The following is a 25902-nucleotide window of genomic DNA, read 5'->3' as shown; positions in this document are numbered from 1 at the left end:
TGTCAAATGAGTTTTATGTTTCCCTTGTCTTGTTTACCTGGTATTTATAGGCTTTTGATAAACAGGAAGAGCTGCTGAAATACACTAAGGAATTTTTTTTTTTTTTGGTGGGACTGGGGTTTGAACTAAGGGCGTTGGGCTTACAAAGCAGGTGGACTAGTGGAGCCACACCTACAGTCTATTTTGCTCTGGCTATTTTGGAGATGGACTCTCATGAACTATTTGCCTGGGCTGGCCCTCAATTACAATCCTCTTGATTTCAGCTGCCTAAGTAGCTAGGATTACAGGTGTGAGCCACTCGTTCCTGGTGGGAATGTTTTAAGGAACTATTAAACAAAAGATTTAACTGAAAAAAAAAAAAAGAAGGAAAAAAGGAAGGAGAGGCAAGAAGGCAACCCTTAATGTAATCAAATAATCCTTAATATTTTAGAATTTAAGAGTTTTAGCAGGGTGTGGTGGTTTATACCCATAATAATTCCAGCGGAGGTTGGCTCACAGTTCAAGGCCAGTCTGGGCAAAAAGTTTGTGAGAGGCCATTTCAACCAATAGCTGGTGTGGTGGTCCCTACCTGTCATTCCAGCTACACAGGAGGTGTAAATAGGAGAATTGTCATCCAGGCCAGCCTCAGCATAAATGTGAGACCTCATTAGAAAGATATCTAAAGCAAAAAGGACTGGGGTTTGGCTCAAGGCTAGAGCACCTGTGCAGCATGGGCTAGGCTCTGAGTTCAAGTCCTAGAACTGCAAAAGTTTGATTTTGGGTTTCTTAAATGCTGTCTTCTCTCTAGACCACAAATTTTGGGCTTGCACTTGCTTCTTCTATTAGTGGCACTTTGTGATGACATTAGGGTTAGGGCTTGAGTGCCAGCCACTTTCACATGGATCTAGGGAGGGTCCTGCCCTAGTCTCCCACTGGCAAGGGACCGTGAGTGTGGCCAGCTCAACATACCAGCGTAGTAGAGGAGAAAAGAGTGAACTAAGTGAATTCGTGTGCAAAGGTGTGCTCTGTGTCCAGGCTCTGTTCCTGGTAATTCAAACATGCCGTGATGTTTTCACCTCCTGACTTTGTCCTAAGATTACCCCAATCGAAATGAAAGTGTCCTTTGTCCCCAGTGTTTTCCAGAGTTTTCTAATTCCTGTACCACTTGGTTGGCATTTAATTCCTATAACTGGTTATTGTTAGCAAACTTTCCACAGGCCTGTGGCTTGCCTCCCAACCTTGATTTAAAGTCCTGAGGCACAGGCGTATCACCACGGACTTGATTATAGTCTGGTATTTGAAAGTGCAGTTACTTTCAGATTCCGTGATAAGCCCTTTTTTCTTTTGGCTGATGCAGAGGATTGATCCCAGAGACTCACACATGCTAAGCACAGGTTCTACTACTGAGCTGCCTCTCTTCCCATGAGCTAAAGGTGTTGTGAAAATATACAGTAAGTTCTGTGGGAGTGTGCTCAGTCATCACAGCCTCCGTGGGCTCTTGCTGCCAGGAGTCTCCCCAGTCATCTGCAAGGCCTGGGGCCCTGCTGCCTGCAGTACACTTGTCTACTTCATGAGGTTTGGGAAGTTGTCCCATGTAGCTGAGATTCACTCTGCTTAGAACTCAGCTGCTGCAAAGACATATATGTTTATAAATGTGTTTCACAGAAAATGTTGCAGGGACAGTTAAGATAGTTTACATTTTGTATTATGTTATTTTCAGGTGTTGGTAGGAATGGTTATCTTATTTATATTTAGAAATAAAAGCCTGCCCAGAGTATATTTAATTTTCGTACTATAGCATAGACCAGCAAAGCAACATATGAACCTCAAATATAACCCAACCGCTTCATTTTTACACAAAAGGCCTGCGGTGCCCACAAAGAGGAAATGGCTTGTGCAGTGTCAGGCCACTTAACCATGCAGTCATTGTATTGCCTTTTTGTGGCGAGTGATAGGGCAGCCACCCACGAGATGGCCTGGTCACCAAAGCCTAAGTTCCCTGTCACATCCACTCTTTGTGTCTGCAGAGTTTCACAAACTTGTTTTCTTCCTGTTTTGTCCCCTTCCTCATCTGATAATTTTATAGTTACAGTTTTTTGTTGTTTGAGGTAGTCCATTTCATTAATTACTGGTTGTGTAATTATATTTTGCCTGATTTTTGGCTTCCATGCAGGATTTTTATCAGGAACTTTTTTTTTTTTTGTGGGCTGGAGTCTGAACTCAGGGCTTTGAGCTTGTAAAGCAGGTGTTCTACAACTTGAGCCACACCTCTGGTCCATTTTGCTCTGGTTGTTTTGGAAATGGGATCCTGTAAACTATTTGCCTGGGCTGTCCTCTAACTGTCATCCTAATCTCAGATTCTCAAGTAGCTAGGATTACAGGTGTGAGCCACCGACACCCAGCAGAAGCTTTACTTTTTAAGTATCCTATGAAATATTAATAGCACAGACTGGTTGTATTTGTGCTTGCAGTGTTTTTTTGTTTGTGAGCTGACACTGTGTTAACTAATGTCTTTTTTCCTTCCTCTAAGATACTGTGTAGACTAAGTTTCTTTTCTTTTTTTTTTTTTTGTGATACTGGGGCTTGAACTCAGGGCCACACACTCAGGCCACCTTGAGCCACTCCACCAGCCATTTTTGGTGATGTTTTTTTTTCTAAGACAGGGTCTCATGGACTATTTGCCCAGGCTGGCTTCCAATTGAGACCCTCCTGATCTCTGCCTCCTGAGTAGCTAGAATTACAGGCGTGAGCCACCAGTGCTCAGCCCTAATTTTTTTTTTCCTTTTTCTTTTATTATTCATATGTGCATACAAGGCTTGGTTCATTTCTCCCCCCTGCCCCCACCCCCTCCCTTACCACCCACTCCGCCCCCTCCCTCACCCCCCCCAATACCCAGCAGAAACTATTTTGCCCTTATCTCTAATTTTGTTGTAGAGAGAGTATAAGCAATAATAGGAAGGAACAAGGGTTTTTGTTGGTTGAGATAAGGATAGCTATACAGGGCATTGACTCACATTGATTTCCTGTGCGTGGGTGTTACCTTCTAGGTTAATTCTTCTTGAGCTAACCTTTTCTCTAGTACCTGTTCCCCTTTTCCTATTGGCCTCAGTTGCTTTTAAGGTATCTGCTTTAGTTTCTCTGCGTTGAGGGCAACAAATGCTAGCTAATTTTTTAGGTGTCTTACCTATCCTCACCCCTCCCTTGTGTGCTCTCGCTTTTATCATGTTCAGCCCTAAATTCTTACAAGGAATAAATTGAAGACAGAAGTAACTACATTTAAAATATCTCATAAGGGAAAACTTTTTTTTTTTTGTGGTACTGGGGTTTGAACTCAGCGCCTACACCTTGAACCACTCTACCAGCCTTTTTGTGATGGTTTTTTGATATAGGGTCTCTTGAACTGTTTGCCCAAGCTGGCTTCGAACCTCAATTGTCCTGATCTCCGAGTAGCTAGGATTACAGATGTGAGCCACCTGGCTTTGAAAGTCTCATAAGGGAAAACTTTAAAGGGACAGTAAACTAACCAGGTATTTCAGAAGTTAAGAAGGGCATATAGAATTAATATATGTAATCTTTATGTATATTTCATAAATCATGTTGGAGCCCTTATTTAAAAATTTCCACATTTCAAGCAGATGTTCCTATTGGAAACTAACTAGATGGGACCAGAAAAAGCTTGAGTCACATTAGGTAGGGCCTTTCCAGAAAATCTAAGTGCCAATAAATTTAAAACAAGTTTGTTAATAAAGGAATACAAATTGATCTCTGGCTTGAGAGAACCAGTAACATATACCATGAATATTTAGTGGTGTTGGGGGCTCCATTTAAGAGCTGTTTCCATGCTAACCTAGAGATTCCAGATGGTGGGGACTTTGGCTGTAGAAAACCCTTTTTTAGTCAGTGCCTGCCCTACAGTGGATGTTCCGTAAATATTTAATGACTGAATAAATGATGATACCTTCAGAGTAGTCAAGATGATATGTTGAAAAAGGTACAAAATGTTGCTCTCCATCATTTTCACTGCTGTGGGGACATTTGCATGAGATAAAGTGAGATTGAAGGCTGATACCAGGGAGAGATATATGTAAGCCAGGAACTGAAATGTGGATAAGAGTTCCACAAGTGGAGAGAGAGATACGGGGTGGCCTTCCAGGAGGTGCAAGCAAGTGCTAGGATTTGTGCGTGAATAGATGCATGGAACCTCTGCTGTCTGCCTGTGTCACTCCACCCTGGCTGAAAGTCTTTCCCCAGTGCTGATGCCTATTCCTTGCATACAAAATATGCCATGGTAATCAGACTCAGGAGCACGCTCTGTCTGAGGCAGGTTTCTGAAGATACCATCATAGATCCTATCATAGATACTGGGGATGCCAGTGTCCTGGGAGGAGAAGGGGCCCCACCTCTGGCACCAGCAGCCCTGAGACACACTGGGTCCTCCACAGGGTTGTGAACTGAGCCACACTTGGAGTGCCACAGTCTGGGGCCCTCTGCCTTTGGGCCACTCTAGTATCACAATGATGGGGTGCTGTGGGACCCTGACCTGGACCCCATGTAGTGTAGACTGTGCTGGATTTGAATACAGGGGCCACAAGGTCCAGCTGAATAACTGCTTGCCCAGGCATCCAAAGAGGAAACCAGAGGTAGGTGCCAGGCCCTCTGTTTGAATCCATTGTTTTCTTGTAGTTTCTTCTCAATTAATTGTGCATTTGTTAGGATTTGGCTGGTTTAGTATGGTCAGGTGTAAGGAATTATTTGTGGATGATTAAGTAATTTGAGAGAAGTTCTTTAAGTAGGAAGGAATCAGGAGTGGTTCTTGAATTAAGTAATGTGAGGGGGTTGCTGGGAGTGGCTTTGAGGTCATTTTTGTTTGCTTGTCTTAGAATTCAGAGCCGTTTAGAATTTATCATATTTCAGTGAGGTTTTCTTTCCAGGTCAGAAGAATTCCTTTTAGTCTGAGTCAGCTTCTCTTGTTTTCTGGTTAGAAGGTAAACAGCCTATGTTAGGTTTTCTTTGGTTAGGCTGGATGAGTAACTTTTTTTTTTTTATTCATTTATTCGTATGTGCATACATTGTTTGGACCATCTCTCTCCCTCCCCTCTCATTCCCTCTCCCCTCCACCCTCCTTGCTTCCAGGCAGAACCTGTTCTGCCCTCTTCTCCAATTTTGTTGAAGGGAAGATACAAGCGATAATAAAAAAGACATACCGTTTTTGCTAGTTGAGCTAAGGATAGCTACACAGAAAGATTCCTAGCATTGCGTCCATGCACATGTGTATTACAACCCATATTTGTTCATCTTTACCAGACCTCTTCACTACTTCCTGGTCACCTTCCCATAGTGGCCTGTTAGTTTAAGATTAGTATATTAGCTTACCTACAGTGGGCACATCAGACACTTTCAAGTTTTGGGTTTCCTACCTTTCCCTGTTCCTCCTGTATGTGTTCTCCCCTTAGCATGTGACCCATGTCCAATAACATTACTGCATTTGCCCTTGATCTAAAGTCCACATATGAGTGAGAACATACGATTTTTGGCTTCTGAGCCTTGCTAACTTTGCTTAAGATGATGTTCTCCAGTTCCATCCATTTACTTGCAAATGATAAAATTTCATTCTTTATGGCTGCATAAAATTCCATTGTGTACAGATACCACAGTTTCTTAATCCATTCATCAGTGGTGGGGCATCTTGCTGTTTCCATAACTTGGCTATTGTGAATAGTGCCGCAATAAACATGGGTGTGCAGGTGTCTCTGGAGTAACCTGTGTCGCATTCCTTTGGGTATATCACTAGGAGTGGTATTGCTGGATCATATGGCAGATCTATGTTTAGTTTTTTTTAAGAAGCCTCCATATTGTTTTCCAAAGTGTTTGTACTAGCTTCCATTCCCACCAGCAGTGTGTGATAGGCTGGATGAGTAACTTTAAGTATCTCCTAGTTCTGTTCTTTGGGATTACTTCTTTTATACATATAAGAGAAACATCATACACAAAAGAGCCAACATTTTGCCTAGCTTTAAAATACATTGCCCAACATAATAGTGTTTGTCCTAACTGCATGTGTGCCATGGAGCCCAGAGGTGCAGGGCAGGTCTCTACCTTGAGGTGTCCCAACTTTATTTGGGGTTTATGGTTTGTTTTTTTCTACATCTTTGAGTCTATTGCTGCCTGGAGCATGACTGGAATGAAATGCTAAGCCTATTTGTCTTTTATAGGTAACATGGTGTTTAGCATTCCTTCCTCATATGAAGTTAGCTCAGCATATTACCTGGTGGGTGATATACTGTTTTCATTAGTCCTTCTTTCTACCCTTCTAATGTAAAAAAGTGGTTTCTTTTGGTTGAAGCTTCCACTTCTCCCTTCTACATATGTCCCCTTGGTTGGACCCTCCTGGATGGAGCACGTGTGTCTTAAAGGAGACAGTGTGGTTTTCCAAGTCGGAGTCACATCTGAGAGTAAGCTCTTCCTGCTTTTCTCATTGACTTTGGTTACATGGTGATGACCTCAGACATATCAAGTTTCTGGACCCTGTGTCTCCGCATCTACAAAATGAAACTGAAAGCTGACCTGGCAGGAGAGTTATGAAAATGATTGCATATGAAGACATGTGGCACAGAGGCATGGTCAGGAATTGGTGGCCCCATGTCCGGCCACTTCACAGAGTGGGAGAGAAGGAAGGGATTGGGTTAGCTGGAGCACAGTGCCAGGTGCCAGGTTTTAGGAAGCTGATGGTGTAAGCCTGCAGATAGAGAGGTTGACAGTGGAGCTGACTACCCTGTGGCTCTTCATTGGTTTTAGGGTTTGAGCTTGGATATAATGCATACCCCATCATGTACCTGCTTGCCACCCACACAATCAGGTAGCAACACTGCCCACTCCCCACTCCCTTGCTTATTTATGCATCCATCAGGATGGGTGGGGGAGAGAACTTGGTTGTCCAAGGTAAGCTGTTGTCTTGCCTTCCTTTTCCTAGGATAGGAACACATTTGTTCAGGTGTGCACTCATGTCTGCCTAGGTATCCAAGCCAGTCAGCCTTCTCATTACAAGGGAAAAGTATTCAGAGTCTTCTTTCCCCTTGTCCAAGTGTTGTCTGGAATGTATACTAGGATAATTACACAACATTTTTTTTGGGGGGGCTGTACTGGGGTTTGAACTCAGGACCTTGTACTTGCTAGGCAGATGCTTTACCATCAGAACCGCGCTTCTAGCCCCACACAGCATTTCTTGAGCCAGCTGGATAAGCAGAGGATAAAGGGTGAATGGGGGGGGGCATTGGTCTGACAGGGCACAGCTTGTCCAAGGCATTTCTCTTGGCAGTTAGGAGAGTACAAGCCTGTGTTTGTTGACTAAATTCTCTGAGAAAGCTTGTGTACATTCTTTCCTTTACCCAATAGGGTGAGTGCTTTCATTTTTTTTTTTCCTTCAGTACACATCATTTGTACAACACAGTGCTTTGTTCTTTGTTCTATGCTTTAAAAAAGTGCTGAAGATGGTCCTCGCCTTTGGGGATCTTATCTAGTGAAAAACAAATGCCACTTATGTATAAGGAAATAGGCTATTTAGTGACACATCTGTGGTCTAGATAAGTACTTTAGGGTTGGGACACATCATAGAGAAGGTGGATTGTGAAGGAGACTTAGAACGACATACGTAATTGGGGTTATTTAAGATGCATGATGAAAGCATTCCAGATGTGGAAGAGAATGGCTGAGTACATCAGGGTCAATGCATTCACTTGTCCTGCGTTTACTGAGTGTCTGCTTTGTCTCAGAGGCTGTTCTGGGAGCTCAGGTTTAGCAGCAACAGACCATTGGAGGCAACAGTGAGGCTGTGAGGAATGATTTGGGGAACCATGAACAACAGGCGTGGAAAGAGCTTTGAGTATTTGGCTCCGGATGTTGGAGTTTGACCTTTCTGATGCAGTGAGTCACTGGAAATGACTCATAGTACAGGATAGCAAAATGATAAAAGGGATAATTTGTGACAATTTATATGGCAGCAAGATGCAGGACAAGATTGAAGAGATAGGAGTCCAGAAGTGGGGAGATGAATAGTAATTATATTATTGAGAGCAAGCGATGAAGGATGGGAAAAGGAAGAAATGCACTCACTAGTTATCTAAGATGATAAAATTTAAAATTGTATATTTATTTTGGAAAGTCAGAAATAGGGACAAGCCCTGCCAGTTCATAGGTAGTGCCTCTTCAAAGTAAAGATGAGAAGATGCCTGAGGTAGTACTCTGTGAACAGCAGTTTGAATTGTTTAGTGTTTCATGGATTGGATAGGCTCAACCTGTTTCTCATTGTTGGATATCTAGCTGTTTCCTATTTTGTATCATTGTATATCAAAACATCTAACTTACTAACACACACACACACACACACACACACACACACACACACACACACAATCTCCCATGTATCTTTCTTAACCAATGGGTCAGCACAATCTCATTTTTTTGGTTGCAGCTCAGTGAAATAGCTCTTGCATAGTATCTGTGATGCCCTGGGTTCCATCTCCAGCAACTGGGGGTTCCTCCCCACCTCCACAAATGTGTTTGACAATTTATTGCTCAAGAGTAGTATGTGAGAAGGCTGCTTCCTGTGTTCTCATGAACCTTGGATCGTGTTTTAAGTTAATCTGGTTTCCAGTTTGTTAAGAAAAACCCAACAGTAGTTGAAAGAATCATACAAAAGTCCAGCTGTGTCAGTTGACCTGTGGCAGGGCTGGGCCAGTGGGAGTCTGAGAGTTGGAAAATTCCAGATAGCCCCAAGATAGATCTCTGCTCCTTCTCTGTTTTGGGCTGTGTCTTTGTAGCAAAGTCTTTTCCCAGATTCCCACACATGCACCCCAGCTTTGGACTCTCCTGCCACCTTCCTTTAGCCCTTCAGCTTACAAGGGGTGGGAGGGAGGGAGTGGGAGAGAGAGAGAGAGAGCGAGAGAGAGACACAGATACACACAGAGAGCATATAAGCTATTTTAAAGTAAGTAGACATTATTGTATCTCCCCAAATATCCATAAAACTCTTAGCACAATTAGGAAAATTAATATTGAGTGCATATTAAAATTTTCAGCTGTTCCTAAGATTTCTTTCATGGTGACCTATGTTTTGTTTTGGTAATAGTGCTGAGGATAGAACCCAGGGCCTAGTGCCTGCTGGATAATGTGCTACCACCGAGCCACACCCCCAGTTTGACTTTAGTTTTTAAACCCAGCAAGGATGCAGTCAAGAATCACACTTCGAATTTGGTCGTGCCTCCTCACTCTGTTTGATCTAAAACAGTCCTCTTGCGGTGTTTTTATTTTTTTGAGACAGGGTCTCACGATCCAGGTTGGTCTTGAGCGTCCTGTCCTCTTGCCTCAGCTTCCTAAGTGCTGGGATTACAGATGAGTGCTGTGACACCTGTCTCTTGTTAGTTTAACATTACAGACTTTTAACATTTTCTTTTGAAGAAATTGAATCTTCAGATTAGTAAAATGAACCAACATAAGCCCTTTACCTTGATTCACTAATTGTTAACATTTTATAAAAACAGATGTGTTCTTCCTATTCATACAAATACATAGACACACCTTAGACAGTGGAGCAAACTGCTTCTTTGTGATGAGCCATTGGATTGAACTAGGTGTTAGGATACCTACACACTTAAGCATACATTCTCTCCAAACAAGAACAGTCTTTTATATATCCACAGTACAGTGCTCACATTCAGGAATTTTACCAGTTATAGGATTCTGTTAGTGAACATGAGAAATTTCTTCAGTTGTCTTTTTTCACTTTTTTTTTTTAGTCTCTAAACAGGATCCACTGCAGGATCCTACATTGCATTTATTGCATTTAGCTGGCAGATGAAGTGGACTTCTTTATTTTTAAAGCTTAGTCTACTTGTGGTATCAAACCCTCACATTCTGTATTTGTCTGATTGTCTCCCTTTGGTGCCTTTTGCCTTGTTCTCTATCCCCTGTATTTCCCCAGTCGGAGGTTCTGGCCCAATTATGTGGAATGAGAGAGGTTCCTGTGGCTCCCAGTAGGAATGAAGAAGGCAGGAAGGTGGCTTTAGAGGGAAGATAAGGGACCTAAGCTTGGCACTTGAAGTGAAATAGAACTCGATAGAAAACATTGTTCAGATGTAAGTTATTTCTGTGTGGGTGTCCTTTTATTCATTGTATAACAATTTCCTGTCAGACTTTTATAAGAAGCTCCTTGGAGGGTTTAGACAGCTTCCAAGGTGTTGTGTGCTGAGGAGCAGAAGTTTGAAGCTGGAGTGTCAGGAGGGCTCTGGTCTAACCATGTGGATTTTGAAATGCTCTGCGTGAAGTTTAGGGTGGAAACAAAACTCCAAGGGAGGTGGTATCTGGCGTGAAATTCGTCTATATGCTTATCACAAGAGACAAATTTATACAGTAGGTCTACCTTATTTGTGGATTTATTGCACATAATTTTGACCAAGCAGGATCAAAAAATAAATTTAAAAAATGCAAAGAAATTTCAAAAACAAAAATTTAAATTCCTGCATATATCCCCAGTTATTTGGGAGGCAGAGATTTGGAGGATTGCAGCAAAAAGTTAGTGAATCCCCATCTCAACATGGAATCTGGGTGTGATGGTTTAATTCTGTAATCCCAGGTAGGCATGATGCATAGGTAGGAGGATCAGAGTCCAAGGCTGGCCCTGAGGAAAAGCATGAGAACCTATCCACAAAATAGCTACAGCAAAACAAGGGCTGGGGGTGTGGCTTAAGTGGTTAGCAAGTGTGAGGTTCTGAGTCCAAATCCCAGTACCACTTCCAAAAAAAAAAAGTAAATTGCTGTACCCCACCACAGGACAGTTTGGTTCAGTAGACACTAGGCTTTTCTGATGAGTTTTCTGATCAGGTGATGACCACACAGCTCTGGTGTCCTACTGTGGGTTCTGCTGCTGAAATCATGGGTGAGATCACAACACGTCATAGAGTATTTAAGTGAGTGGTTTTCAAACGATGTGTTTTTGACAACTCAAACCTTTTTATTAAGAGATATTCACTGATTTGACCTCTCATCCGCATTGTGCTCTCTGGGTCTCAGTTTTCACATCTGAAGATAGGGAGCACAAACCTTCCTCCCCATTGCATAACACACATGAATGCACTTTGAAAGTGCAGCCTTGTTTTTGTCTTGGCTCTGTCCCAAGCCTGCTCCGTGACCTGTGCCCTTCCCTCCATTTGTAGGGAATGGGGAACGGCGGGGGGGTGGGGGGATCCAGGGGTTTCCATGTCGAAAGGGATCTCTGTGTCCTTATGTAAGTTACGTGAAAGCAAGGGGTCAATATCAGCTCCATGTCTCCTGCTCCTGGGATATACCATGTGACCTGTGAGAGGGTCTGTATTCGTTCCAATAGATGAGGATGCCAGAAAGTTATGTATTTGAGCTTTTACTTCACCTTTGGTTTCCTGTTGCCTTTTTCCTTTTTGATTGATGGGTTGAGTGAGGGCATCTGCTCTTCTGTGGATGCAGCAGGTTTGTGGTTGCTCTGTGTTCTGTGGGGTGGTGAGGCACTGGGTCTGGGTGTGGCTTAGGGTAGAGAACTGGGAGCCAGGAGTGCAGGTAGTCATCACTCCTGGTGATGCAAGTTGTTATTTTGTTGTTGGTTATCAGCTGTGGCACCTGACCATCTGTATCTTGTACATTTATTGAAAATAAAATGTGTTTACTATTTAATAGTGTTACTGTAAGAAAACTGAAAATGAGTTCTAAAATGAGTTTATGCTAGAAGACAGGTGATTTTGAAGTGGGACTGTGTAGATCATGTCTGCCTTGAAATGGGATTATTGCAGAATTTTTTTGTTTGTGTTGACTTTCAAAAATGAAATGTTTTCTGTTTGTTTGAATTTCTAAAGACTTCATTTGTCTTGACAAGATAATTACAGCTAATAGGATTGGTGGATGATGCTAAGGGTTACACTGTGTGCTGTGAGGATTATTTAAGTGAATTTCCGTTTTGTCTTGTGTTTGTCAGCATTATGTCTGTAATAGGTATGGGGTGGTCATGAGAAAAAATGATTTTCTCTTTAAGAAGTGGCCTTTTCCAGCCTATTCTTTTGATATCTACCACCATATTTCTGTATCAATTGTTTGCATTGTTTCTTTTTGATTTGTTAGTTTATCATCATCTGTTGACTTGAAACAGAAGTCGTACCTGTTTCACTACCCTGTGTGTGTTTGCCTCTACTTCCTTCCAGAAAGCCACTTCTTGGATCTCTGTCTTGTGTGTATGTCTATGTCCATGTCTCTGCCTCTGTTTCTATCCCTCTCCTTCTCTCTCTCTCTCTCTCTCTCACACACACACACACACACACACACACACACACACACAACACATGCAACATACACAGTTACTAGACTGCTTTCCTCCAAATGTAGTTATGATTTTGATTATGTATACAATATTCACATTATGTTGGATTATTAAAAGCTACTTAAAGCTGAAATATATATGATAACATGAATATTTTTTGTTTCACAAATTTTGTGTTTTCCCTGAAATGAACATTACTTTTTCTTTTGGTTGGTCTTATAACTCAAATAATTCAACCCTGGCTCTGCCAGTTGTCATAGTAGCATCCTGGTATGCTTGGTTACATTCAATGCTCTGTCACATGTTCTAGGAGACATCTCACGTGGTGCTTCTGGCCTGCTTCAGTCTAGACCGATCACTTTCTACACCTGCCTTACAGCTGACATCCTGTGTATGTTTTGTCATTTCAGGTCAGCTTCACCAGACTCCCATTGTCCTGGGAGTTGTCTTCTGTGTTAGGTACTGTTTTCATATGCCATAGTATTCTCAATCATGCTTTATTCTGTATTTTGTTGCAATACATCTCCTAAAACTTTCCAGAAAAAGGTATGGAGAGGGTAATGTTTTTGGAGACATTGAATTTCTAAAAATATATATTTTTTTCTACCTTCACATTTTAAGGACTGTTGGACATGGTGTGGAAGATCCTGTAGATGTGTATTAAGTCCATTTTATCTATAGTATAATTTAACTCTGAAATTTCTTGGCTGATTATTTTTCTTTTTTTTTTTTTTTTGGTGGTGCTGGAGTTTGAACTCAGGGCCTCACACTTGCTAGGCAGACGCTGTACTGCTTGAGCCACTCCACCAGCCCTCTTTGCTGATTTTTGTTGTTGTTGTTGTTGTTCTGGATGATCTATCTACTGGTGAGCATGTGGTATTGAAGTTCCCCAGTATTATTGTATCTGGATCAATCTATCCTTTTATGTTTAGTAGACTTTGTTTTATGAAATTGGGTGCACCAGTGTTTGGTGCATATGTATTTAAATTGTTACGTCTTAATGTACTGTTTCCTTTACCAATATGTGTTGACTTTCTTTGATTCATCCACTTTTGACTAGACATCTACTTTGTAAGATATGTGTACAGCTACTCCTGCTTGATTTGAGATTTCATTTGCTTGAAATACCATTTTCCATCCTTTCACTTTCAGTCCATGCATGTCTTAGCCAGTGAGCTGTGTTTTTTTGCAGAGAGCAAACAGTTGCATTTTGTTGTTTAATCCAGTCAGTCACTCTATGACTTTTAATTGGAGAATTAAGACCATTTGAATTCTGGGGTATAATGGAAAGACATACTAATTCCTATCATTTTGTCACTTTTTTTATGTTTAAGGTTTTTCTAATTCTCTTTTGCTCTTCTACTCTTTTGGTGGGATTTATTCTTTCCTGTGCTTTCATGGTGTGTTTATCTTCTTCTTCTATGTGTAGGATTCCTTTAGTTTGTGCTTATCATGAAAGTTCTTTATTTCTCCTTTGAATCTGGAGAATAACTTTGCTGGATCTAGTAATCTAGGTTGACAGGTTTTTTTCCCCCCAAGACTTGAAATACATCATTCCAAGATATCCTGATATTTAGGGCTTCTATTGAGAAATTGACTGTTAGTTGAATAACTTTTCTAGCCTTTAGTCTATACATTGGTGCCTTCCTCTATACTAAATGTATGTAAGTTTGATTTTTAAATTGTGTCCCAGAGGTCTTGCATGTTCTATTCGTAATTTCTTTTAATTTTCTTTATTACTGTCTAAATGTTCTAATTCTTTTTTGTTGTTGTTGTTATTGTTTTATTTTATTTTACTTTATTTTTTTTGTGAATTTTTTTCTTTTATTCATATATGCATACAATGTTTGAGTCATTTCTCCCCCTTTACCCCTGCTCCCTCCCTTACCCTCCGACCCCTGTAAATGTTCTAATTCATCAATCTTATTTTCAAGCCCTGAAATTCTCTTCTGCTTGATGTAGTCCATTGGGAAAGCTTTCCACTGAATTTTTAAAAATTTGACTTGTTGAGTTTTTTCTATGCACAATTTCTGTTTTTTTTTTTTAAATCTCTTTCTTTGTTGAACTTTTCATTCATACTCTGTATTTTCTTCCTTAATTTGTTCAGTTGTTTTTCTGTATTTTCTTGGGATTCATTGATCTTTTTAAAATTCACTTCAAGTTCTTTATCCAGAATTTCATTTCCTTCATACTTTTGGGATCAGTTGCTAGAGAATTATGCACTTTTAGAGGAGTCATGTTGTATTTTCTTTCTTATATTTCTTGTATTTCTGTGTTGAGATTTACACATCTGTTGGGATGGATATCTCTTCCATTTTTATGTGAAAGCCTTTTTAAGGAATAGCCTCCTTTTGACAATGTGTCCTGGGATATTGGGTTGTTGTGAATTGTTGAATATATTTCCAAATGGATTTTGTGGTATGAGCTTCCCTGTTACTTCTTTGGTGTGGATTAGTATATTTTGATGTAGTATGTACTGTGTCAGTGCCAGGTGGGGAAGGGCTTTTCCTTCTCTGTAGGTCTTACAAGAGTTGGGTGCTTCTAGTAACACAGAGGTGCTACTGACAGCAGAGTACATGGAGTATGCCCTTGGTAATTACTCTTCTAGTCTTGTCAGCGTGTATCATCTGAAGGGTATGAGAGCAGCCTATGCTGCTGCTCTGCACAGGTGCAGTGTCCACAGTCATTTTGTGGTTTCCCTCTGATGTTGCTGTAGGTGGATGTCCATGAGTGAGTCTTTGGCATGCTTGTGCACCCAAGTTGTGTCTATTTGGGTCCTGATTTTTATCTCCCTTATTCTTTGAGTAAAAATATTCACTGTAGTTTGAGTAGGGGTCAGTTGTGTGTGGAGAAACTGGTGCTGACTCTTAGCTGGGTTGGGAGTAGCGATCAGCAGCAAATCATCTGTACAACATACTTGAGGTGTCACGCTTATCCCCAGCACACTGAAGAAAGGGAGAAACACAGAAACACATGAACAGTTACAGCAACAAGTAGCAGTGAACCAGATACAGAAATGCAGCAAAAAACAAGTACCAACTATGACATCTACAACTCTAATAAGAACAGTAGCAGGAAATAATATAAGCCAAAAAGTTTTAAAAGATGACTAAAAAAAGTGGAGCTAGGTGGGATGGTGCTCAACTACTTTGGAGGTAGAGATGTGGAGGATTCTGGTTTGAGGCCAGACTTGGGCAAAAATGTGAGACCTTATCTAAAAAATGAGTAAAATCAAAAAGGGCTGAAAGTATGGCTCACATAGTAGAACACCTGCCTGACAAGTGTTGGTCCCTGAATTCAAACCCCAGCAGTGGAAGAGTGGGAGAGAGAGAAATGGAAAGTAGAAGAAAATTAGAATATTCAAAAAGTGAAAAAAGGAGAAAGTTGGAAAGTAAATGCCATCATTACATATACACACACAGAAAAAGAGACAGGGAGAGGGAGAGAGAATAATTTTATTAGAAGAGGGGAAAAAGAGTAACAAAAAGAAAAAAGTTTGTGTGTGTGTATATATACATACAACAATGAGCCAATCAGCAATTACTTATTTATTTTTTAAAGAAATTATTGTCTCCACTGGGGTGATTCTGAAGGCGGTGTGTGTGGGGGTATTTGCTACTTCTTTCTGTGCCTTTTTGGCCTGTGTGGCAGCTGGATCTTTACCCCTTTCTTTTTTCCGAGTTGTTCTCTGGTTGGTCAGTGGGAGTGGTTAGTCTGGAGCTGGTTGGAATGGCTTTCTGTTTAGTTTCCCTGCTCACGAGTTAGTATGAGGAAGCACTGGGTGGGGAGTGTGCTCTGGACAGCTTTGCTCCCTGTACCTCTAGGGTGGGGCTGACAGTCCCTATTGTTCCTGTGGATCTCCAGTGACCTCTGTGAAGCCCATCAGAGGGCAGGATACAAGCTGTTCTGTATGCAAGGCCCCCTACTGCCCATGATTGTGGTTTTCTGAGGTCTAGTCCCTGCATACATCTCACATGTGTATTCTCAGTCTGCTGACATTCTTCAGTTGGTGACTGGAATCCCTAGTTAGAGATGGAAAGTGAGCTCCACTCTGTTCCCGGCCTCTGCTCAAATCCCACTGCATGGACTTTTCAGTGAACTTGCTTCAGTGGCTTTACATTCCCAGCCATGAGAAGCTGAAAGTGCTGCTTGTTAATCTGCCACCTTGGCTCCCCCTATTTTTATTTTGAAAGAAGTCTGTCTTTTGTGCTTTGGTGTATGTGTTATGAGAGGGACAGTGATAAGCATACTCTCCAGGGCCAGGTCGGCTTTAGGTGGTCCTTCTCTCATTGCTCTCTCACCAGGTGCCTTCCCTGTTGGTCACACCCGGTTTCTCTTATGTTTCATAGGTGTTTTACCAGGAAGTGGAGCCAGAAGCCTAGACCAAGAAAAGTTTGACTTGCAGCACGTGAACAAGCAGAGGGAGAGGGAGAATAGGGCGGTCAGCATGCAGGCACTGAGTCAAGGAGCCTCCATTTTGGGTTCCCTTGGCATGTCCTCATCACTTATATCTAACCGTGACCCATCGTGAGTGTGTTGGGTTTTCTGTGGGGTTTTCAACATGAAAAACACATGCCACTCTGGGGTGGTATTTTTTTGTTTTTATTGTTGTTTTTCTGTTTTCCCAGTTTTCTTTCTCTAGAACTCCTGTTACTAAGCTGCTTGACTCACTTGATTGATCTTTTATTATAATCTTTTTTTGTGTTTTGTCTTTTTTGTTTTGGGGGAGATATTTTCAACTCCTCTTAAGTCTCCTGTTTAGGTTTTCATTTTTAATTTTCAAAAAAATTTTTTTTCTCTTCAAAGAAAAATCCTCTCTCCGAATGTTTCTTCCTTTCTTCCCTCCCTTCTCATCGCTCTCTGCAAGTGGATGCTCCATCATCAGGATCCTCTTAAGATTTCAAAGATGGCTTTTTTCTTCTTCTTCTGCTTCTTCTTAAGAACCTCAAACTTGCTAGGGAGGCACTCTACCTCTTAAGTCATTATTTTTGCTTTAGTTATTTTCCAGATAGGGTCTCATGTTTTTTGCCCAGGGTTCGTCTTGGACTGCCATCCTCTTATCTATTCCTTCCATGTAGCTGGGAGCTGGATTAAAGACATACACCACCACGTCTGGCTTCTTTGTTGAAATTGGGGTCTCATTAACATTTTGCCTATGCTGAACATGAACCATGATCCTCCTGATGTTCATCTCTTGAGTAGCTGGGATTACAGGCATATGTCCTGGCGCCTGGCTCAAAGGATGACTCTTTTTTACATGCATTTTTATTAGTGTATATTAATTGTACAAAATGGCTTCACCATGGTATTTCACATATGCATATATATATGTTGCACATTGGTCAGATTAACCCCCTCTATTGCTCTCTCTTTTCCCCATCCCTTCTCCCCTATTGTTTTTAATAGCTTTTAGTTTGTTGCCTTGTGCCACCTTCATAAATAGACACAACCTCTTGGCATTCTTTCTTCATCCCCATCATCCTCTTTCCCTGTCTCCCTTTCTCCCTCGCTCATTCTCTCCCCAAATAGTCCCTTGGTTGCAGTCATGTTTTTGTGTATATGTATGTATATATATGTGTGTGTTTCTGCACATGAGAGGGAGAACATGCAACTTGTGTCTTTCTGAACCTGGCTTACTTTCATTTAACATGATCTCAAACTCCATCCATTTTCCTGCAGATATCATAATTTCATTAATATAATATAATATGTACATATATCACATTTCCTTTATCCATTCATTGGTTGAAGGGTATCTAGGCTGATTCTAAAACTTTGGCTGTTGTGAGTAGTGCTGTAATAAATATGGTGTGCAGATGTCTCTATTATATCCTGACTTACGTTTCTTCGAATATATGTCCAAGAGTGGCCTTGTTGGGTCATATGGTAGTTCTACTTTTAGTTTTTGTGAGAAACCTTCCTACTGCTTCCCATAGTTGTCACACTAATTTGCATTCCCACCAACAGTGTGTGAGGCTTCCTTTTCCCCTGCATCCTCCTCAGCATTTGTTGTTTGAATTTTTGATGATAGCCATTCTGACTGGGGTGAGATGACTTTTGATTTGCATTTCCTCTGGCTGGGGATGTTAATTGAATGTTTCTTCATGTATTTGTTGACCAGTTGTACTTCTTCTTTTGAGAATTGTTCAGTTTTTTTTTTTTTTTTTGCTCATTTATTGTTTGGGATTTTGGTTCTTTTAAAGTTTAGCTTTTTGAGCTCCTTGTATATTCTCATTATTAATTCCTTATCAGATGTATAGCTGGCAAAGATTTTCTCCAATTGTGTAGGCTATCTCTTCATTCTAGTAACTGTTTCTATGGATGGCTTTATAACAGCACCTTCTCGTATAGTCTCTGGTCCTTCCAGGTTGTATGTGTGTGTTTGTTTAGGTTCTTTTCCATACTGGGACCTTCCTCAGAAGTTTGTGTCTGGGTAATTATCTCTGATTAAGGTGTACTTACATAACTGAGAGCACTGAGTTCAGTTGAAGGCTCAACACTGTGAGCCTCACAGCGGGGACTGGGTCAGATTCCCTGTTTTTCACTCTTGGGATGGTCAGAGGCCCAGGAAAGACCATCCCACTTCTTGCTGTGTGACAAGTCCAGCTGCCAGCAGTCTGGGACAAGTGGAAGCAGGGTTTCTCAGGGCATAGCACATCTGCCTTCATTCTTCTGTCCTCAGCATGGTGCCTCTACACTTGTTCTACCTTGCTTCCCAGTTCTGACCTGTCTGCCCTTCCAGTAAGCTGTCAGGGGAGGGAACTGCTGTTAGGGGAGGGGCAGCAGCCACCATGCAGTGTGGCTGGGGGCTAAGCTGCGTTTATAGGACTTTGAGTCAATCCAGTTTCTTCTCCCATTTTCTTTCCTGTGTTCTGATGGGGTTGGTTCTCCAAGTTCTAGTTCTTAGGGACTCTTCAGGGGAGTCATACTGCTCCCTGGTTTTCCTCACAGCCACCCTCAGGCATCCCTTCTCAGATTGGCTAAGGATGTCACCTCCTGGTCATCTGTTTCCAGTGTTCAAAAACTGTGCTGTGCTGGGTTTTCCAGCAGCTTCGTCTTTGTGGGGTCATGGCTTGAGAAACAAGCTCCAGTGGACTGATAGGAGGAAATGAAACTAAACTTGGTCTGTTTGATGTGATGGTGGTGTCACTCTTCACTGTTGTCTTTTAGCTAGTTTTTGTGTCCAGTTTTCTAATAAGCTTGGCCATTCCATGCTGCTCATATTCTCAGATGCTCCCACGTTCCCCTCTCTCAAGAGCCTTTCCTAAGATCCTAGTGGATCTCTCCCATCTCTGTCCTTACAAAGCATTGGTGAGTTGGTTGTTTTTTTAAACTCACACATGTTCTACCCTCTTTGAATTACTTACTTATTTTAATTAACTTTTGAGGTACAGTCAAACTATGTAGCCAAGGCTTGTGTTGAATTCAAGATCCTCCTGCCTTATCATCCTGAGTGCAGGATTACAGGTGAATGTTACCATCCCCAGCTGACTTGTTTATCTGGTAACTTTTATTTTATTTATTTTTTATATTGTGATCTCTTTTTTTATTAAAATATTTTTATTTTTTTACATTTTATTTTATCATTTTTACATTTACTTACATGTGTATACATTGTTTTGGCCTCTTCCCCTCCTCCCCTCTTCCCCTTCTCCCCTCCTCCCTTCCTCCCCCATCCCTCCCAGCAGAACCTGTTCAGCCCTCTTGTTCTCTGATTTTGTTGAAGAGAAAACATAAGAGAATATGAGAGACATAGCGTTTTTGCTAGGTTGAGCTAAAGATAGCTATGCAGAGAGATTCCTAGCGTTGCTTCCATGCACTTGTACATTACAACCCACATTGGTTCATCTCTACCAGACCTCTTAGCTACTTCCAGGTCCCCTCTCCATAGTGGCCTCTACCAGTTTAAGATTACTATATTCGCTCCTCTACAGTGAGCACATTAACCACATTCAAGTTTTAGGTTTCCTTCCCTTTCCCTATTCCTCCCAAGTGCGGTCTCCCCTTAGTGTGTGACCCATGTCCAATAACATTACTGCATTTGTTTTGGGTCTATAATATGCATATGAGAGAGAACATGTGATTTTTGGCCTTCTGAGCCTGACTAACTTTGCTTAAGATGATGTTCTCCAGTTCCATCCATTTTCCTGTGCATGACAAAACTTAATTCTTCTTTGTGGCTCAACAAAGAATTCCATTGTGTACATTTTCTTAATCCATGCGTTGGTAGTGGGGCATCTTGACTGTTTCCATAGCTGGGCTATTGTAAATTGTGCTGCAATAAACGTGGGCTTGCAGGTGCCTTTGTAGTAACCTGAGTCTTAGGAGTGGTATTGCTGGATCATATGGTAGATCTAGGTTTAGTATTTTAAAAAGCCTCCATATTGTTTTCCATAGTGGTTGTACTAGCTTACATTCCCACCAGCAGTGTATGAGGGTTCCTTTTTCCCTGCATCCTCACCAACATTTGTTGTTGGTGGTGGTGTTCTTGATGGTAGCCATTCTAACAGGAGTGAGGTGGAATCTTAGTGTGGTTTTGATTTGCATTTCCTTTACAGCCATGTGCTTTTTGGTCATTTGAACTTCTTCCTTTGTAAAAGTTCAGTTTAGTTCAGTTGCCCTCTTCTTTATTGTTTCATTGGTTTTGAGGGAGTTCATTAGTTTTTGAGCTCCCTGTATATTCTGGTTATCAGTCCCTTGTCTGATGTATAGCTAGCAAAGATTTTCTCCCATACCTGATAACTTTTTATTTCTTTTATTTTTTTACTGAGTGGTAACTTTTTATTTCTGACAATAGGCAGTGATTGTTGCTTTGCCTTCATTCTGTGCTTTTCATATAGTAAATATTCAACTTTTTGGTCTAGGTGGATTTTCAGTGATGTTTCTCTAGTCTCATGTTCACATGGAGATTTTGAAAAATTGTCAGGATATTGCCTATTGCATGGTTCTTATAAAAGGAGAGTGTAGTTTCTAGTTGCAGATGTTCTTCTGCAGACATGCACAAACACAGGCGCAAAATATGCAGGGACTGTCACAGCTCACAGAGCTCATTAACTTGCTGCAGAATGTGAATGGTGCCTGGTATAGAACATGAGAAGTTTCTGGAAGGTGGGTTCCAAGCCAGTTTTTAATTAGGACTTTGCCAACACTGTCTTCTCTTGCCATTTCTGGAACAGAGAGGGCCTCAGCATTCTTTGCAGCTTGTGTCTTGTGAAGTTACTGATGGTTACATTCTAGTTCAGTGAGAAATATCCCTTCCCTTCTGCTCCTCAGGGTCAGGTCCCCGCCTTGTTCTAACCTGGATTCGAAGCAGCGATTCTTTGAATGGTTTGGTATGCAGATGCCTGCTGTTGATTTAGAACTTGGTCTGATGTGCCTGGATAGGACATTTATCTCCTAAGAGATTTTGTTTTTGTTTTTTTTTTTTTTTCAGTACTGGGGCTTGAACTTAGGGCTTCCACTTGCTAGGCCGATGTTCTACTACTTGAGCCACTCCACCAGCTTTCCACTTGCTGGGTAAACTTTGTTATTGCTCATGCATGATGTATTTTTGGTTGTCACAGGTAAAATTATTATTGTATTTACTTAAAAATATTTTTAGTTCTTAAGAGACAGGATCTTGATTAGTTACCCAAACTGGCCATGGGTTCAAGTTATCCTTCTGTCTCACTCTCCTGAGTAGCTGGGACTACAGATATATGCCACCATACCTAATTTTATTATTTTTGTATACATCTTTGGTTATTTTTAAACAAACATATCATATATGAAATACCTTGATCCTTTAAAAAAAGATCCAATGTTATATTACATTTATTTTTTTTAACCCACTATAGTTATTATGGAATTAGTGGGAGGTTTTTGGCAGTAGCATATCACAGCTCTTGTTTTCAGTTACATTTCTAATTTTCTATAGACAGGGCAGCAATTATTTCTGTTACTACTAGTCAACTTTTTAAGTGCAAGTTTCACAAAGTAGAAGTATGCTCCAACTCCCCCCCCCCCCCCCCCCCCCCCCGCCTGACCCCCCGCCGTGGGACACTTGTTAATCCCTTGAGAATATTGCAAGGCTTCTGTTTATTGAAAGAATTATGTTAATGAAAGCCACCAGTTAAAACTGCCTGAGAGACTACTGTTCTGGGGAGTAATAGTTTTTTCAATGGCAAAAATAACTATCATGGTTTTTAGACTCTGATGGGAGAAGGTAATTTTTATATGACCTACTCAAATCTGATTTTTTAATGTAGTGTGCTCTGTTGGGATTACCAGTGATTTCCTCCTCTTTCCCTCTTTTCAAAAAGTCACTTCCACTCAGCACATAAGCATGGAGTGGGATTTAATGAGTGGCTTGATCCATATCTTGGCATGACATTGTCATGACCACATGACAGAGCTGATTGTTGAATCAGGTCCTCTCCAGAGGCAGAGTCAACAACTAAGTTCCAAATTTAGAAAAGCCATGATCAGCTAGCTGAGGATTATAGACCACGCTTGTGGGGTGTTTTAGGAGGGGTCATCACTGGAATCACGCTGCTTGTCTGATAGACAAGTGCCATTGCACTCAGCAATGTGGAGGCTGAGGTGACTGGATGAACATTGTGGGGAGTGTGCTGTGGAGCAAGACTGGGTAGGATGGGGTTAGGGAGGAGATGAATCTGAAGCAGTAAGGGTAGATAATTCTGCTAAAAGTTTGTTCTCAAGAGGATCAGAGAATTGGTATAGTAACCAGAGGAGCAAGAGTGGTCAGCAGAAGTTTTGTAATGACATTTAGCATGTGAAAAGCATTAACAGCTTTGAAAGACTGAAACTTAACATCTGTTTGCCACTTTGCATACTGTTTTAGGAGGATTAGTAATGGTGGGCTGGAGATAGACTTGTAGACTGACTGTCTACAGGAAAAACTCACGGAGAAAGGGATTCTCAAGAGTACCTGTGGGGTGGACAGGGCTAGCCTGGAAGATGTGGGAGGACTTGGGCATTGAGGGGCTGGCACATTGGGGGACTGGAGTTTGTGTGGTTCTAATGTGGCTGTGAAATGGTGTTGATGGGGGAAAGACTGGAACACAGCAAGTTCTGAAGGACGAAGTTAGGTGGTTGAGAAATCTTTTGGTGTGACTTACTTGGAAGGGATGGCTGCAATGTATAAAACCTGCAGATGATAATCCCACGTTGGTGGGGAGGGAGGGAGAGAGAGAGAGAGAGAGAGAGAGAGAGAGAGAGAGAGAGAGAGAGAGAGAGAGAGAGAGAGAAAAGCTTAAATAATAGTTTTCCTGGCCAGGTGTGGTGATGCACATCTATAATCCCAAGTGCTTGAGGGGTGGAGATTGGGAGGATTGCAGTTTGAGGCCCCCCTGGGCAAAAAGTTATAAGACCCCCATCTCAACAAATAAGCCAGGAGTGGTGTGTACCTATGGTTCCAGCTATGCAGGAGGTGTAAATAGGAGGATCACTGTGTAGTCTCACCCAGGTAGAAACAGGAGACACTATTAGTTAGTGAACAATAACTAAAGAAAAAAAGGGCTATGGGCATGGTTCAAGTGGCAGATAGCCTGCCTAGCAAGCATAAGACCCTGAGTTCAAACTCAGTACTCACCCTCACTCCAAAGGGAGGAAAAAAGAATTTTTCATAAGCACAATTTGGAGGTCAGCCTGCTTGCGTGTATATAATTAACTCCATATTTAAAAATGGAAGTTGCTATTTAAGCTGATTAGTTGATGCTGGAGCTTGCTTGGTGGTGGTAGTGGTGGGGCAGGTGGTTAGGGAAAGATGGATGAGGGACTCTCTTTCCTTGTTTACCCCAGGCCATTGGTTACTTTTGGTTTCTCTTGGACAGTTAATACCATTTGGTCAGGAAGACAAGGAACTAGGAGTATAGTTTGTTCTGGGACTTTGTTCTTTGGCTGCTCAACAAACCTAGAAATGACAAATTCTGAAGCACAGACAGCCGTTGGTTTCTAAAGACTCCTTGGGTACCGTTGAAATCAGGAATTCATGAGTAGTCAGATAAGCCTCACAAATGAAGATATGCCTCTGTGTGTGTGTGTTACAAACTTGTTCTTGGCGTTCTGGATGAATGAGTCCCTTTATAGAGAGCTACATAGATAACCTTCAGGTTATCGGCATAGTACTTTTTTTTTTGGGGGGGGGGATGGCCCTGGGGTTTGAACTCAGGGCCTCATGCTTGCTGGGTAGGCATTTTACCACTTGAGCCACTCTATCAGCCCTCATAATACTTTTTTATTATAATGTTTAATAACTTTGAATGTTAAAGTTGGGGCTGCTTGCTCTGCTGGTTAAAAAGTGACAAGGATTAGTAATTCTGCATTTTTTAAAATGGGAAGTGTTCCATTTTAGTGGTTCTCAGGCATGCTTTTGTGTGACATTCATTTGGAGAGCCTCTGAAGAATGTGGAGTCCCTGACACCATCCCTGGAGGGAAGGTCTTAGTCTACAGATTTGGGAGGAGTTTGTATTTTAACCGTCATCCATCTTTCATCTTCTTTCCACTTATTCTTCAAGAAAAATGTGAACTAAACATCCCTTCTTAGATTGGAAAAATGGACTGTTAATGAAACTTTGTGATAGCAGGAAAAGCAGTAGCAATCACACAACATACAAGTTACTGTATTTAATTGGTGTAGATAAAGGAGAGTGACTGCGGACATTCAAAGACAGCTGTTTTCTTTTCAAATAATTTGAACATAGGCTTTAATGGTTTTATATACTATACAGAAGTGTATAAAATTTTAAATGATGTCCTTTTCCTCTTTTCTGTCCAGTCTCACTTCCCAGCAATAATCATTGCACATTTTGGCATGTTTTTTAAAGATATTTTAATAGGCACATAGCATACATGTGTGATTTTGCCTTTATAAAAATAGGCTCCTACCACACAAGTGATTGTGAGCCTGCTCTGTTCACCTGTGGTTTTGTCAACAGCCTCTGCTGTCACTGTCTTTGGACCTGTTTGTAAGGAGCACTTGGAGCACCAGGTTGTGCAACCTCCTTCTTTGCAGTTTAGCAAATATGAGTTTTTTTCAGATGCGTGATATGTGCTGCTTGCTTATTGAGTATTTTGGTAGATTGCACTGAGGGATTGTTAGGTAATTCATATACTGGATGCCAATCTACTTTGGAGAAATCAGAATTAGGCAGTGAGTTTTGTTGATTCCTGTAATCCTATCATAACAGTATATCAGCATCTGAGCCAAGGGACAGAGTATATGTGAGTGACTCTCTCTTAAATGAAAAGGAGAAATTGACTCAACTAAGTGCAGGGAACGGCCTGAATTTCTAATCAGTTAAAGTATTGTTGATATAGTCGATTCCTTTTTGTGGGCAGGAAGTTATCGCAGTTTAAATTGTTGAACTCCATTTTGGCAATGCTAAATTGTTATATTTAATATGTCTCATCTTTTGTCTAGGATCCAAACTACTGGATACAGGTGCACCGCCTGGAGCATGGAGATGGAGGAATACTAGACCTGGATGACATCCTCTGTGATGTAGCCGATGATAAAGACAGAGTGAGTTCCAGTCCAGGGGAAGCTGCTCTCAAGGCAGTTGTGGAGGACGGAGGTGGGGTGGGG

The 25902-nt window shown here is 41.3% G+C and overlaps 1 protein-coding gene across 38 annotated transcripts in view; it reads left to right on the top strand.

Moving 5' to 3' along the window:
* Pard3 (par-3 family cell polarity regulator) overlaps window positions 1–25902 on the top strand; it is a 689221-nt gene that overhangs the window by 84595 nt on the left and 578724 nt on the right. For 19 of the 38 annotated variants that reach the window (XM_074056355.1, XM_074056356.1, XM_074056354.1 and 16 more), the window contains exon 2: window positions 25738–25839. In XM_074056355.1, coding sequence (XP_073912456.1) covers window positions 25738–25839 — 102 coding nt within the window. Of the gene's footprint in view, window positions 1–4363; window positions 4620–25737; window positions 25840–25902 lie in introns of those variants that run through there. The other 19 variants (XM_074056343.1, XM_074056336.1, XM_074056338.1 and 16 more) reach the window with 13 other exon arrangements.

The sequence above is a fragment of the Castor canadensis genome, chromosome 15, assembly GCF_047511655.1.
Source record: "Castor canadensis chromosome 15, mCasCan1.hap1v2, whole genome shotgun sequence".
In the NCBI taxonomy this organism is placed as follows: Eukaryota; Metazoa; Chordata; class Mammalia; order Rodentia; family Castoridae; genus Castor; species Castor canadensis.
This window is presented reverse-complemented; position numbering and strand designations above follow the sequence as displayed.